The sequence below is a fragment of the Ursus maritimus genome (assembly GCF_017311325.1).
Source record: "Ursus maritimus isolate PB19 chromosome X unlocalized genomic scaffold, ASM1731132v1 scaffold_X1, whole genome shotgun sequence".
Lineage (NCBI taxonomy): Eukaryota > Metazoa > Chordata > Mammalia > Carnivora > Ursidae > Ursus > Ursus maritimus.
The window spans coordinates 63,520,099-63,536,984 of NW_024423319.1; the positions used below are offsets into that span (position 1 = coordinate 63,520,099).

Below are 16,886 nucleotides of genomic sequence, written 5' to 3' on the forward strand. Positions count from 1 at the left end.
ACTTTTTTGGGGAAAATTCTTAGATATTATGTTTTTAGATCCATTTTTTTCTAGTATTGTCATTAATGTCTTTAATGGAAGGTTATTCTTTTCCACAAAACCTTAGGTTTATATCTGTTTTAAGTTTCCAGTGAAGAATAAGCAGATGACCCAAATTACTGTTAAAATTCCTGGCAGGAAAATTTAAATTGCTTTAATAATGAAAAAATTTAGAGTGAGTTTCATTTTAGAATAATATTTCCATCTTTTAATAATTTCAGGTGGTGCGCAGAAGGTGGAAACTTGATTTGTTGCGACTTTTGCCATAATGCCTTCTGCAAGAAATGCATTCTGCGCAACCTTGGTCGAAAGGAGCTCTCTACAATAATGGATGAAAACAACCAGTGGTATTGCTACATATGTCACCCAGAACCTTTGTTGGACTTGGTCACTGCATGTAATAGCGTATTTGAAAATTTAGAACAGTTGTTGCAACAAAATAAGAAGAAGATAAAAGTTGACAGTGAAAAGAGTAATAAAGTATATGACCATACACCCAGATTTTCTCCAAAGAAAAATAGTTCCAGTTGTAATGGAGAAGAAAAGAAATTAGATGATTCATGTTCTGGTTCAGTAACCTACTCTTATTCAGCACTAATTGTGCCCAAAGAGATGATTAAGAAGGCAAAAAAACTGATTGAGACCACAACTAACATGAACTCCAGTTACATCAAGTTTTTGAAGCAGGCAGCAGATAATTCAGAAACCAATTCTGCTACAAAGTTACGCCAGCTTAAGGCTTTTAAATCTGTGTTAGCTGATATCAAGAAAGCTCATCTTGCATTAGAAGAAGATTTGAATTCAGAGATTCGAGCTTTGGATGCTGTAAACAAAGAGAAAAATACCAAAGAGCATAAGGTCATAGATGCTAAGTCTGAAACAAAAGTACGAAAAGGAGAAAAACCCTGTGCTTTAGAAAGAAAAGATATTTCAAAATCAGAAGTTAAACTGGCAAGAAAGCAGGTGGATAGTGAGCACATGGATCAGAGTATTACAGTACAGGAACAAAGAGCAAATAAAAGCGCCAGTGGTGAACATAAGAAATCTGATAAAAAAGAAGAACCTCAGTATGAACCTGCTAACACTTCCGAAGATTTAGACATGGATATTGTTTCTGTTCCTTCCTCAGTTCCAGAAGACATTTTTGAGAATCTTGAGACAGCTATGGAAGTTCAGAGTTCAGCAGATAATCAGGGAGATGGCAATAGTGGAACTGAGCAAGAACTGGAGAGTTCTTCTGTAAAATTAAATATTACTTCAAAAGACAACAGAAGAGGTATTAAGTCAAAAACTACAGCTAAAGTAACAAAAGAATTATATGTTAAACTCACCCCTGTTTCCCTTTCTAATTCTCCAATTAAAGGTGCTGATTGTCAGGAAGTACCACAAGACAAAGATGGCTATAAAAGTTCTGGTCTGAACCCCAAGCCAGAGAACTGTGAACTTGGACAGGAAAAGAATGATAATGAGCATTTGTTTGAAAGTGAAGTTCCATTACTTTCAGAAGAATCTGATCTCCGAAGATCTCCACGTGTAAAGACTACTCCCTTGAGGCGACAGACAGAAACCAATCCTGCAACATCTAATTCAGATGAAGAAAGTAATGAAACAGTTAGGGAGAAACAAAAACTATCAGTTCCAATGAGAAAAAAGGATAAGCGGAATTCTTCTGACAGTGCTATAGATAATCCTAAACCTAATAAATTGCCTAAATCTAAGCAGTCAGAGATTGTGGATCAGAATTCAGATTCTGATGAAATGTTAGCAATCCTCAAAGAGGTATCCAGGATGAGTCACAGTTCTTCTTCAGATACTGATATTAATGAAACTCATACAAATCACGAGAAGACTTTATATGATTTAAAGAGTCAAACAGGGAAAGATGATAAAGGAAAACGGAAACGAAAAAGTTCTACTTCTGGCTCAGATTATGATATTAAAAAAGGTAAATCAGCTAAAAGGTCTATAATTTCTAAAAAGAAACGACAAAACCAGTCTGAATCTTCCAATTATGACTCAGAATTAGAAAAAGAGATAAAGAGCATGAGTAAAATTGGGGCTGCCAGAACAACCAAAAAAAGAGTTCCAAATAAAGAAGATTATGATTCTTCTGAAGATGAAAAACACAGAAAAAAGGGAATGGATAATCAAGGGCAGAAAAATGTGAAGACTGCACAAGAAGGATCATCTGATGATGCTGAAAGGAAACAAGAGAGAGATAATTTCTCTTCAGTAGAAGGCCCAGTTGATAAAGACAGGACCAACATGGACTTAAGAGATCGAATCTCTAAGAAGCAGCAGTCAGGTGTTTCTTCTGATGGTGCTGATAAGCTGCCTTCAGGGAAAGAGGAGAGTTCTAATTCTCCAGAAGACAAAAAGGTTGCTGAAACTAAAGAAAAGAGTAAGCACTTGAAAACCAAATCGAGTAAGAAAGTACAGGCTGGCTTATCTGACATTGCTGAGAATTTCCCAAAGAAAGAGCAGAGTGATGAATCATCTGAAGATGATAAAAAGCAGAGCAAAAAGGGAACTGAAGTAAAAGAAAAGAAAACTATGGACTTGAAGAAAAATGTAATTAAGATAGAACAACAGTATGAATCATCATCTGATAGCACCGAGAAATTACCGGAGGGAGAAGAAATTTCTCGTTTTCCTAAAGGCATGAAACAAAATAAGAATGACACGACTCATGGAGAAAAGAAAAGTAAAAAAATAAAAGATAAAACTTCTAAAAAGAAGGATGAAGTATCCGATAATGCTGAGAAATTACAGGGAAAAAGAGATAGTTGTGATTCTTCGGAAGATAAAAGGAGTAAGAATGGGGCATCCGGTAGAGTGAAGAAAAGATGCAACTTGCCTGAAAAGAGTTCAAGGAAGAAACAAGATTGTTCGTCATCTGATACTGAGAAATACTCCATGAAAGAAGATGGTTGTGATTCTTCTGATAAGAGACTGAAAAGAATAGAACTGAGGGAAAGAAGAAATTTAAATTCAAAGAGAAATACCAAGGAAATACATAGTGGCTCATCATCTTCTGATGGTGAGGAAAGTTCTGAAGATAATAAAAAGCTGAAGAAACAGAGAACTTCAGCTAAAAAGAAGACAGTCAGTGTCAAGGAGAAAATGAGAAACTCCCTAAGAACAAGCACTAAAAGGAAGCAAGCTGATATTACATCATCATCATCTTCTGATATAGGAGATGATGATCAGAATTCTGTGGGCGAGGGGAGCAGTGATGAGCAGAAAATTAAGCCTGTGACTGAAAATTTAGTGCTGTCTTCACATACTGGATTTTGCCAATCTTCAGGTATGCAAAAATAAATAAATTCATAATTTATGCTTTTACCCTTTTGAATAACTACATTGTTTAATTTTCCCTGAAGCCAGTCAAATGCAAGGTTACTATTTAGGAAAAAGCTCTTTAAAAATTCTTGAAAGATTTACTAAAAAGCCTTCATTTATTTTTATGCCATCATTGGAAGGTATTTCAAATATTGTTAGTATTCTATATCAGATATGCCAGGTTTATTGGGTAGGTAATAGAATTTCTTTACCAAAGTTTAGTGTTTTTTTCTGGAGTAATAAACAGTAGTTTATGAAGGAAAATCAGACCTGTGCCAGTAGTTCAGTAGGTATATATTCATGTATTGGAGATGTGTGCTTGGTGCTAGTATAGCATAGTGTGTGGAAGTTTTAACTGCCTTGCCATGCATATGACTTTTTGTGTAATCTCTGTGCCCAGTGTGGGGCTCGAACTCAAAACCCCAAGATCAAGAGTTGCATGCTCTTCCAACTGAGCCAGGCAGGCATCCTTGCATATGACTTTTTAAATTGGACAGATTAACTTTGTGTCCAGTGAAATTCTCTGAGAACTTTAAATTTACATCATTAAACCCACTGCTGATACTTGTCAATTTTTTCTAATCACACGAACAGACATTCTATCTATAACAATAACAAAATAAAAGAAAAATCAAGAAGTAGATGAATTACCTTACTCTGAGGAGATAGAGAACTAGGACAATTAGGGTTTGGGTCAGTTAGTCAGTCAGTGATACCCCCCCCAAAAAAAGAGTTATAAAAATAATTTTTAATCACTATTGCAGTTCTTAAAAATCAGTTGTATAATACATGTACATATGTCACTTGAGTTGTCTTTTTTTTTTTAAGTTAGTAAACCTGTCAGTTAACCAGGGACATGATAAACATTCATTTATTTAAAAAATTTATTTATTTATATTCCAACTCCAGCTTGGTTATTTATTTATTTCTTTAAATTTTAATTCCAGGAAGTGTAACATACACTGTTATATTAGTTTCAGGTGTATAATATAGTGGCTCAGCAACTCTATACGTTAGTGCTCATCACAATAAGTGTACTCTTAATCCCCTTCACCTATTTCACCCATCTCCTCCTTCCCTTTTGGTAACCATCAATTTGTTCTCTCTAGTTAACAGCCTGTTATTTTGTGCTTGTCTTTTTTCTTTGTTCATTTGTTTTGTTTCTTAAATTCTACATATGAGTGAAACATAAGTATTTGTCTTTCTCTGACTTATTTAGCATTGTTCTCTCATGATCCATCCATGTTGTTGCAGACAGTAAGATTTCATTCTTTTTGTGGCTGAGTAATTGTCCATTGTATATATACATACCACATCTTTATCCATCTGTTTTTGGACATTTGAGTTGCTTCTGTAATTTGGCTATGTAAATAATGCTATAATAAACTTTATAGGGGTGCTTATATCTTCATGAATTAGTGTTTTTCTCTTCTTTGGATAAATGCTCGTGGAATTACTGGATCATATGGTAATTTTGTTTTTAATTTTTGAGGAATGTTCATACTGGGTTCCACAGTGGCTGCACCAGTTCGCATTCCCACCAACAGATTCCTTTTTCTCTACATCCTCACCAACACTTTTTATTTCTTGTGTCTTTGATTTCAGCCATTCTGACAGGTGTGAGATGATATCTCATTGTGGTTTGGATTTGCATTTTCCTGATGATGAGTGATGTTGAGCATCTTTTCATGTGTCTATTGGCCAGCTTGATGTCTTCTTTGGAAAAATGCCTGTTTATGTCTTTTGTCCATTTTTAATTGGATTATTTGTGGGTTTTTTTTTGGTGTTGAGTTGTGTTAAGTTTTTTATGTATTGTGGATACTAATCCTTTATTGGATATATTGTTTGCAAGTATCTTCTCCCATTCTGTAGGTTGTCTTTTAGTTTTGTTGATTGTTTCCTTTACTGTGCAGAAGCATTTTATTTTGATGTAGTCCCAATAGTTTATTTTTGCTTTTCTTTCCCTTGCCTCAGAAGACATATCTAGAAAAATGTTGCTATGGTAGATGTCAGGGAAATTACTGCTTATGCTCTCTCCTAGGATTTTTATGTTTTCAGGTTTCACATTTAGGTCTTTAAACCATTTTGAATTTATTTTTGTGTGTGATGTAAGAAAGTGGTCCACTTTCATTCTTTTGCATGTTGCTGTCCAGTTTTCTCAACACCATTTGTTGAAGAGACTATCTTTTTCCTAGTGCATATTCTTGCCCTTGTTGAAAAAGTTTGTTGAAAATTCATTGACTGTATAATGTTGAGTTTAATTCTGGGCTTTCTATCCTGTTCTATTGATCTATGTGTCTGTTATTGTGCCACTACCATACTGTTTTGATTACTACAGCTTTGTAGTATATCTTGAAATCTGGGATTGTGATACCTCAAGTTTTGCTCTTCTTTTTTGAGATTGCTTTGGCTATTCAGAATGTTTTGTTTTTCTATACAAATGTTAAGATTATTTGTTCCAGTTATGTGAAAAATGCTGTTGGTATTTTGATAGGGATTGCATTAAATCTGTAGATTGCTTTGGGTAGTAGGGATATTTAACAGTATTTGTTCTCCCAGGCCATGAGCATGGAATATCTTTCCATTTGTTTGTGTCATCTTCAGTTTCTTTCATCAGCGTTTTATCGTTTTCAAAGTACAGTTCTTTCACCTCCTTGGTTAACTTTTATTCCTAGGTATTTTATTATTTTTGGTACAGTTGTCAGTGGGACAGTTTTCTTAATTTGTAATTCATTATTAGTGACATTTGTACATCATTATTAGTGTATAGAAATGCAGTGGTTTTCTGTACATTGATTTTGTATCATGTGACCTTACTGAATTCATCTATCAGTTCTGGTAGTTTTTTGGTAGAGTCTTTGGGGTTTTCTATATATGGTATTGTGTCATCCACAAGTAATGAAAGTTTTAGTACTTCCTTACCAATTTGGATGCCTTTTATTTGTTTTTTTTGTCTGATGACTGTGGTTAGGACTTCCAGTACCTTGTTGAATAAAAGTGGTTTGAGTGGACATCCTTGTCTTGTTTTTGACGTTAGGGGAAAGGCTCTCAGTGAACTCCATGGTGAACATGGAGTATGACATTAGCTGTGAGTTTTTCATATATGGCCATTATCATGTTGTGGTATGGTCCTTCTAAACGTACTCTGTTGAGAGTTTTGATCATGAATGGATTTTATACTTTGTCAAATGCTTTTTATGCATCTATTGAAATGATCATTGATCATATGTTTCTTATCCTTTCTCTTATTGCTGTGACATATCACATTGGTTGATTTGCAAATATTGAACCACCCTTGCAGCCCAGGAATAAATCCTACCTGATCATGTGAATGATTTTTTTAATGTATTGTTGGATTCTGTTTGCTAGTATTTTGTGGAGGATTTTTGTATCTGTGTTTTTCAGAGATACTGGCCCCCGTTCTCTTTTCTAGGGATGTCTTTATCTGTTTTTTTTTTTTTTTTAAATCAGGGTAATGCTGGCCTTGTAGAGTGAATTTGGAAACTTTCATTCATCTTCCGTTTTTTTGAATAATTTGAGAAGATTCTTCTTAAAATATTTAGTAGAATTCACCTGTGAAGCCACGTGGTTCTGGACTTTGGTTTGTTGGGAGTTTTTTGATTACTGTTTCAATTTCACTGTTGGCAGTTTATCTGTTCAAATGTTCAATTTCTTTACGATGAAGTTTTGGGAGGTTATATGTTTCTAGAAATTTATCCATTTTTCTATTTTGTTCAATTTGTTAACATATAATTTTTCATAATATTCTCTTACAATCCTTTTTATTTCTGTGGTGTCCATTGTTATCTCTCCTCTTTCATTTTTGATTTTATTTGAATCCTCATTTTTTTGATGTGTCTGGATAAAAGTTTATCAGTCTTGTTGATTTTTTTCAAAGAACCACCTTCTGGTTTCATCGATCCATTTTTTTAAATTTGTGTTTTGTTTATTTATGCTCTGAACTTTATTATTTCTTCCTCCCAGAAGTTTTGGGTTTCATTTGTTCTTCCTTTTGTGGCTTCTTTAGGTGTAATGTTATGTTGTTTATTTGAGTTTTTTCTTCTTAAGGTAGGCCTGTTATGTTATATATAAACTTCCCTGATAGAATAGCTTTTGCTGCATGCCAAAGATTTTAGAGCATTGTGGTTTCATTTTCATTTGTCTCCTTGCATTTTTTTTATTTCCTCTTTGATATCTTGGTTGACACATTCATTGTTTAGTAGTGTGTATTTAACCTCCATGTATTTGTGTTCTTCCACATTTTTTCTTGTGGTTGACTTCATAGCATTGTGGTTGGAAAAGATGCATGGTATGACTTTGATCTTTTTGAATTTGTTAAGATTTGTTTTGTGGCCTAACATGTGATCTAGTCTGGAGAATGTTCCATGTGCACATGCAAAGAATTATGTTCTCTTTTAGGATGGAATGTTTTGAATATATATATTAGATCCATCTGGTCCAATATGTCCTTCAAAGCTACTGTTTTCATGTTGGTTTCTGTTTGAATGTTGTAAGCAGGGAGTTAAAGTTCTCTGCAATTATTATCTTACTATTGATTACTTTCTTTGTTATTAGCTGTTTTATGTTTTTGGGTGTTCCAGTGTTGGGTTCATAAACATTTATGGTTGTTATACCTTCTTTTTGGGTTGTACTGTTTATGATTATATGGTATCCTTCTTTGTCTCTTGTTACAATCTTTGTTTTAAAGTCTGTTTTTCCATTACATGTATTGCTGCTACCTGGCTTTCTTTTTACATCTGTTTGCATGGTAAATGTTTTTCCATCCCTTCACTTTATGTCTTTATATCAGAAGTGAGTTTCTTGTTGTTATCATATAGATGGGTCTTGCTTTCTTATCTATTCAGTCACTCTGTGGTTTTTGATTGGAGCATTTAGTCCATTTACATTCAAAGTAATTATTGGTAGGCATGTATTGCCATTTTGTTACTTGTTTTATGGTTTTGTGTTTTTTTTTTTTTCTGTTCCTTTCTTTTCTTGCTCTCTTCTCTCATTGTTTGCTGGCTTTGTTAGATATGCTTGGATTCCTTTCTCTTTATTTTCTTGCATATCAGTTGTTTTTGATTTGTGGTTGTCTTATATAAAACATCTTCTGCATGTAACGGTCTATATTAAGTTAATGGTTACTTAAGTTTGAATCCATTCTAAAAGCACTAAATTTTTACCCCTCTGCTCCATGTTTTAGCTATATGATATCCTACTTTATTTCCTTTTATTTTGTGAATCCCTGTGAATCCCTTAACTGATTTTTATTGATATACTTAATTTTACTGCTTTAGTGCTACCTACTTTTCTTACTCCTATTTATGGTGTTACCTTTCCACTCAGAGAATCCCCTTTAATATTTCTTGTACAGTTGGTTTAGTTATGATGAATTCCTTTAACTTTATTTGTCTGAAACTCTTTATCTTTCTATTCTGAATGATTATCTTTTTGGAGAGAGTATTCTTGGTTGCAGTTTTGTTTTCCTTCAGTGCTTTGAATATATCATGCCAGTCTCTTCTGGCCTGCAAAATTTCTTCTGAAAAATCTGCTCATATCTTTATGGAGTTTCCTTTACATGTACCTGTTTTCTTTTCTCCGGTTCCTTTTAAAATTCTTCTTTACCACTACATTTTCCTATTTTTATTACTATGTGTCTTGGTGTGGATCTTCTTGGGTTGATGTTATTGGGGGCTCTTCATGCCTCCTGAATTTGGATGTATGTTTCCCTCCCCAGATTTCGGAAGTTTTCAGCTGTTATTTCTTCAAGTAAATTTTCTGCCCCTTTTTCTTTCTCATGTCTTTCTGGGGTCCTTATAATGTGCCTGTTACCATGCTTGATTGTGTTACCGAGTTCCCTAAGTCTGTTTTCATTTTTTATTATTTTCTTTCTCCCTCTGTTCACCTTGATTGCTTTCCATTACTCTGTCTTGTAGGTCACTGGTCCATTCTTCTACTCCCTCTGCTCTACTATTTATTCCCTCTAGTGTATATTCAATTTTAGTTATTGAGTTCTTCATCTTTGATTGGTTCTTGTTTATGTTTTTTACCTCTTTGTTGGGTATCTCAGTGAGGTTCTCTACTCTTTTCTCAATTCCAGTGAATATCTTTATGACCATTACTTTAAATTCTCCTTTAGACATATTACTTATCTCTGTTTTGTTTAGCTCTCTTGCTGTGATTTTGTCATGTTCTTTCATTTGGAATATATTCCTTTTTCTCCTCATTTTGACCAATTCTCTGTGTCTTTTTCTATGTGTTATCCATGTGCTCTTATAAGTAGTGGTCTTATGAAGAACAGGTCCTGTAGTGCCCTACAGTGCAGTGTCCCCTGTTCACCAGAATCTGACACTTCCGGAATGTCTCCTGTGTTGTTGTACCCTAATTTTATGGCTGAGCCTCGTTTGCCTTCATTCCAGTTATCTGCAATGGCTCTGTTTGCCTCTCGTGGGCAGGGTTTGGTCCCTGTGTTGTTATGGGCCAGTCTGGTGTTTGCCTTCGGCTTGAGTTGAGTCACACCAGCCATTTATCAGAAATCCAGTAGCTCGGAACTGCAGGGTGTTCTCCCCATATTGTCTCCTGAGAAGTTATTGTTGGTAGCCTGAGCCTGCCATCAGACCATATGTCTGCCCTCAGCCTGCTGCTGGGCCACAGTTGGACTCATGCGTATGCTTATCTTTCCCTCTGCTCCAGGGCAGGAGTCATTTTGTAGTGGTGCTGGTCACTCTTGGGGCTGTAAGCACACTGCCAGGTTTGTGTCACTTCTTTGGATGGTCCCCTGCCAAGGGTATGTTGGTGGGGCCTGTCTTAAAATGTAGGGGCAGGGTATGTGTGGTGCCAGCAAGGTCGATGTCACTTCCCTGTGGAAGGTGTCTTGCAGCCACCTGAGAAAACTGTTCAGAGTCCAGGCTGGTGCGGAGGGGGTCAGTCTACAGACTGACATAGTGGGTGAGGCATGCTTTTAGCAAGGTATGTGGAGAGTGTTGGTGCTTTGCTGGTTCCTACAGAAATGTGGAGGGAAATGACACCTGCCAGCTTTTTGGTCTTGCAGAAGTCTCCCAATGATCCCTGCCCTTCCAGCACATGCTCTGAGGTTAGTAAAGAAACCATCTTCTCGTATACCCCAGGCCCTTTTCAAACTGCTGTTTGTATGCCGTTGGGGTTGTTTGTTGTGCTGTGTCTTGAGGATGGGGACTCAATTTCCCGTTGCCCCCTGGTTCTTCCAGTGTTGAGCCTGCTGATTTTTAAAATTTAATGTGGGAAGCCCCATCAGTTTTAAGTTCTTGGGAAGTTAGGTCCTTCTGGCTTTCAAAGCCAAATGTTATTGAGATTTGTCTTGGGTCTTCCATGCCTGGAGTGCATAGCTGCGGGTCTGCTCTTCTTCCCTGTATGTGCCCGTGGTATCCTTCCTTTCCTCTGACAGATCCACAGGTCACTTTGGTTCCCACGGCATCTTTGCCCTTTCTACCCTCTTTATTGTGGCCTTGTCTCTACATTTAGCTGTGGAGAGTCTGTTTTGCCAGTCCTCAGATCATTTTCTTTTTTATTTGCACTGTTGTGGCTGTTACGTAGATACAACCATAGGATGAGATGAGCCTGGGATCCTCCTGCTCTGCCATCTTCACCAGAAGTCCACCTGAACTTTATTTTTAAATTTTTATAAAGGAGATTTTAGGTATAAATGTGTTCCCAGCACAGGCAGAATGTTTGAATTTTTCCTTTCATTCCTTAGGTTAGGAGTTTCCATTTATCTCAATTAGGTTTTGTGCAATTAACTTGAATATTGCTTTTTAAATTTTTTATTTATTTTTATTTTTTATTTCTTTAAAAGATTTTGAGAGAGAGAAAGAATCAGGGGGGAGGGGCTGAGGGAGAGGGAGAAGCAGACTCCCTGCTAAGTAGGGAGCCTGACACAGGGCTTCATAACCTGAGCTGAAGGCAGACACTGAGTCACCCAGGCATCCCTGAATATTGCTTTTTAATAAAACTTTACATTCCTTGTATGGAGTGTTATCTGATGAGTTGTTTTGAAAACCAAGTGTGATTTTCATGGCATATTCAGTTTAATGTGTTGCTGTATCAGATGCCTCTGTGGACTTTTAACTACTGTCCCCCAAATTGTTGGGCCCAGTGTGTTTCAGAATTTTCAGCTTTTTGACGTTTAGATAGTATTGATTAGTTAGCATATATTATGTAATAGCCCCAATTGCATGTGAGGCAACACACCCATGCTTAAACAAATTAGTATTTCTGCAGCAAAACGTGTGAACATTCATACTTAAAGGAATAAACAGTTTAGATCAGGTTTTGCTGCCAAATGAACTTTGGCAACAACTTGTAAAACTTAGTTTTTGAGAGCTTTGATTCCAAAATTTCAGCTGACCCTTGAATAATGCAGGGGTTAGGGATGCTCGCCCCTGTTCAGTCAAAAACCCATGACTTTATGACTTCTCAAAAGTCCCATGGCTTTTGACTTCTCAAATACTTAACTCCTAATAGCCTACTGTTGACTGGAAGTCTTACCAATAACATAAATAGTTGATTAACACATATTTTGTATATTTTATATATTATATACTATATTCTTACAATAAAGTAAGCTAGAGAAAAGGAAATAACAAGAAAATCATGAGAGAAAATAGTTATACTGGTGTACTTTAAAAAAAATGCATAAGTGGACCTGAGCAGTTCAAAGTCGTGTTGTTCAAGGCTCAACTATTTGGTAGTATGAGATTATTTGTATTCAAAGTAAAATCTGAACTTACTCTGACATCATATCGATGTTTTGTTGTCAGGTTAGTTGGGAAAACTCTTATTAAGGATTAGAGTATAAGAATAATAAATTGTGAGTAGTTACGTGGAGTATTCTCATTGGCAAATTGTAAGCTATTGAAATAATCTTAGACTTTGGAAAACTGGTTTCCATGATTAAACAGCTTCCCCAGTGAAGTCAACATGTTTGATTTCAATTGCTAATTTTCATTTCCCAAAATCTAACTTGATTTGACATATTTGAGAGGTTTCTATGATATACCTCTCATGTTTGGAACTATTAAGACATAGTGTAATAAGTAATATGTATTCATTACATCTTAAGAAGAGATGGCAATGTATGGCAAATATTTGTACGGTGCATTTCCCAATAATTCCTTACCTGATCACTGTGTTCCATTTTGATCATTGTGTTCCATGTAACTTTGTTCTGAAGGATCATTGTGCTGATTAGAAAGTGATCCTTTTTTCACGTATGTATCCACAGAAGCTTTGAGAATTGAGCTCTTCTGCAGATGCCAGTCTTTCAGCTATTTGGTGGGATAAGCCTTGTTGTTTGGATTTTCTTTACCCTGGATAGTTCTTGGAACTGATTACTTTAGATGAAAAAAAGAAGATAATTTTGCTTGGGAATTAACACATCTAAAAATTGGCCTTTGTAAAATTGCCTAAGCAAAAAAGATTATGAAGGGTGTTGAAAACAAGCACTATAAAAAGTACTGTGTTTCAAGATAAGTTTGGGTATGCGCCAATGATAAGTGGCATTCCTTTTTTTTTTAAGATTTTATTTGTCAGAGAGTGCACAAACGGGAGGGGAGGGTGGCAGGCAGAGGGAGAAGCAGACTCCCTGCTGAGCAAGGAGCCCGATGCTGGACTCCATCCCAGGACCCTGGGATCATGACCTGAGCCGAAGGCTTGACTGAGCCACCCAGGCATCCCGATAAGTGGCATTCCTTAATAATTTGTTTGTATGTATATATGATCATAGTATATTTTCCTAATGTGTCCAACTTAATTAAGGGAACAGTATTTTTGAACTTTTAAAATGCCTCCCCTTCTCCCATATATTTAGATGATTCCAGTTTATTCAGCCATAGTTGGGTATCCTGTTAAGAGGTACAATAGTTGGGACTTGAGAATGGCATGAGCAACCAAAATGAAGAACATAGTCCAGGAGATTGCAGTCCAGTGAACAAGATAGACATAGATGAGTCATTATTTAAAAAAATACCACAAGAAACATATAAAACTAAAGTGGGCTGCGTGATAAATAGCAAGTGGGCCACTTAATCTAAATACTAGGAGAAGACTTATAAGAACAGGTAACATTTGAACTCAACTTTGAAGGATATGTCAGGTTTTGAAAAGTGTAGTAGTGGAGTGACGGTAATATTACTAGTAAGATTTCATTTGAAGGTTGGTCTGCTTGAGGTATTTATTGTGAGTTTGGTAGGATATTCTAAGATTTTATTTTTGCCGTTCTGTATTTAGCATATTTCTTTTTTTTTTAAAGATTTTATTTATTTATTTGACAGAAATAGCCAGCGAGAGAGGGAACACAAGCAGGGGGAGTGGGAGAGGAAGAAGCAGGCTCATAGTGGAGGAGCCTGATGTGGGGCTCGATCCCATAACGCCGGGATCATGCCCTGAGCCGAAGGCAGGCACTTAACCACTGTGCCACCCAGGCACCCCTGTATTTAGCGTATTTCTATCCTGAACCTATAGTTGTCAGTGTTCTTTATGGATTTTTTTCCTTCAATATTTTCTCCCTATATTTTATTATAAAGCAATTTTATTTTTTTAAGATTTATTTATTTATTTATTTTAGAGAACAAGAGAGAGCTTGAGCTTGGGGAAGGAGAGGGAGAAAGAGAGAATCTCAAGGAGGTTCCGTGCTCAGCACAGAGCGTGATGCGGGTCTTGATCTCATGACCCTGAGATCATGACCTGAGCCGAAATCAAGAGTCAGACACTTAACTGACTGACCTCCCCAGGTGCCCTCAAAGCAGTTTTAAATATACAGAAAAGGTTCTGTCATTAACATTGTACTGTGTTTACTTTATCACATGTCTCTTTATATATCCTTCTATTTATCCATCAATGTACCTAGTTTTTTTGCCTTTTTAACTCTTCATTTTGAATTAATTATAAATTCACAGGACATTGCAAAAAAAAAAAAAAAAAGAAAAGAAAAGAAAGCCATACAGGGAGGTCTTGAACAATACCCTTCATTCAGTTTTCCCCAGTGGTGACATCCTGTATAACTGTAATACAATATCAAAACCAGGAAACTGAAGATTTATTGCAGTTTCACCAGTTTTTCATGCACTGATTTGTTTGTGTGTGTATGTATATGTAAGTATAGTTCAATGCAATTGTTATCACATGTGTAGCTTTGTATAAGCACTACTACAACCAAGATACTGAACTGTTCCATTACCACAGGGTCCCCTTGTGCTACCCTTATACACATTCCCTTGCTTATCCCCATTCTTAACCCCTGGCAAGTGTTAATTTCATTTTCATCTCTAATTTTATTATTTTGGGGTGGAATCATGAAATGTGTAACCTTTAGAGATAGGCTTTTTTCACTCAATGTAATGCCCTTGAAATCCTTGATGCATTTCAAAATAAATGGTAAACATCAGAATACTACTCCCTAATTAATTCAGCCTATAGAGTATTAATCAGAGGTCAATATATAAGTTTGTTTTTGAGGTAAAATTTACATACAGTGAAATGCACAAATCTTAACCTCTTTAGATTTTAAATCAAAAGATAGAAATGTAGCTTTTTATAAGGAAATCAGTTTTACTATACTTGAATATATCTCTTGGTAATTCTGATCATGACTGCTATACAGATTTAAGTATGTTTTACTTGCTACTACCAAAATATTAATAGCAATTTTGCTATTCTTCAATTTAACAGGATAAATTAGACATCTGTTAACTTTAAACTTAAAATGGATCACTACAAAGCTTATTTCAGCAAGAAAGTTATGGTACGGTGATGCCAAATTGATAAAGACTTGTTACTGGGAAGGATTAGCTTTAAAACTGTTGTATTCTGGGGAGGAACTTTGAAATATATAAAATCCAACTATTGTTTTACTCCTGGCACTTCGTAAATTCCCCATTGTGCTTTCCCTATAAATTCTCTTTACTCATGTTTTGGATCCAGAGTACAGTTTAGAACCCACTAGTTGTTTTGATGTTCGTGGCTTTCAGTTTTATTTTACATGATTTTACTTATATAGATAATTTAAAACTAATTTTAAGTACACTTTTTTCCCCTCAAGGAGATGAAGCCTTATCTAAATCAGTACCTGTCACAGTGGATGATGACGACGACGACAATGATCCTGAGAATAGGTATGATTCCATCTGTAAGGACTTTAAAAAGATTATAACACACCCTAGGCGTGGGCACAAACAGCAGCAACGGAACCGCAAGCCGGTTGTAAAAACCAGGAGTGCCTGCCTTAGAAAGACTCGCTCACAGTCTTCCTGCAAGTTTGAAAGAAAGGCCAGAAAATGGGCTAAAACTCAGAAACCTTAAGAGAAAGTAAATATAAATATTAACACACCTAGCATAGGGTGTGTTATAAATACAGCACTGTCAATTTTACGTTCCCATGTAAACTGTGATCATTTTTTGAGAATATTTTAATTTCGGCAGATTATTTTATTGATGAAAGTAAATCATATCTCAATAAATTGGTGACAACAGACATCTCTCTCCTCAATATTTGATTATTGTTTTAATTGCCATCTAATATGGTGGTCCGATTTATTAAGACCCATTCAAAGTGAAGAAAAGGAGATTGCTCTGATATGTAAGATTAAGAAATTATTTTCAAAATAAGTATCAATTTACAAAGTATCCAGACTGATTTGGATTTTAACCATTTTTCAAATAAAATAGATAGTATGATAGTATTACCTTTAATAAGACTTAAACAGTAGATTAGAAGTAAACAGTGTAGCCTTTACAGATTCACTTGACTTAAGGGATGGCTGGGAGAAGAAGAAAGTGCAGAGATACACCCATATCCTATGGGTGAAGAATGAAGAATAATGAAAATGTATTAAAGAATATAACCCTATTTTTTTAACCTGTCTTTTAAATCCTTCCTGAAGTGTAGTATATCCCACACTCATAATCTTCAACAAGATCGTGTGGTGTAGTAGGTAGAATTTTAGAATAATGGGGATAAGAATATCTGATTTCTAGTTCTAACTTCTTTAATGTGTGATTGTGCGCAAGTGACTTAACTACTTTGCCAAAATTTTCTGATTTCTAAAATGAAAGGGTTGGATGAAATTTTCCCTGATTAATTCTAACACATTATCAATGATAGACTTGATGGTTTTACTAAAGAACACTATATTAACCATCCATTTATTCCTAATTGTAAGTTTTAAGATTAAGAAAACATGAAAATATGCATGTAATTTTTGTGTCATAATTTTGTAGGAAATTAACTTTGAGTTAGTAAATGCTGTGGGCCTGTTATTCTAGCTCAGTTTTCTGTATCTTGTTGATGCTTATAGGGCTCTCTGTTTCTAAGATCAGCATCCTTCTAATAGGAGAATGTTTTTATTAAGGTAAATGAACAATTTTATTTTGTACTTTTAAGTAGAGATTATTCATGGGCACAGTGATTCAGATGCTGCTTACCTACTTATTTTTCTTTATTAAAAATATATGTATCCAATTATTTTATGAGA

At 35.4% G+C, this 16,886-nt stretch overlaps 1 protein-coding gene across 7 annotated transcripts in view; it reads left to right on the plus strand.

The window, feature by feature from the left end:
- The window catches only part of ATRX (ATRX chromatin remodeler), a 345,341-nt gene that overhangs the window by 103,987 nt on the left and 224,468 nt on the right, over positions 1-16,886 (plus strand). For 6 of the 7 annotated variants that reach the window (XM_040630434.1, XM_040630441.1, XM_040630440.1 and 3 more), the window contains 2 exons: positions 261-3,346; positions 15,455-15,527. In XM_040630434.1, coding sequence (XP_040486368.1) covers positions 261-3,346; positions 15,455-15,527 — 3,159 coding nt within the window. The remainder of the gene's footprint in view (positions 1-260; positions 3,347-15,454; positions 15,528-16,886) is intronic. The other variant, XM_040630447.1, reaches the window with a different exon arrangement.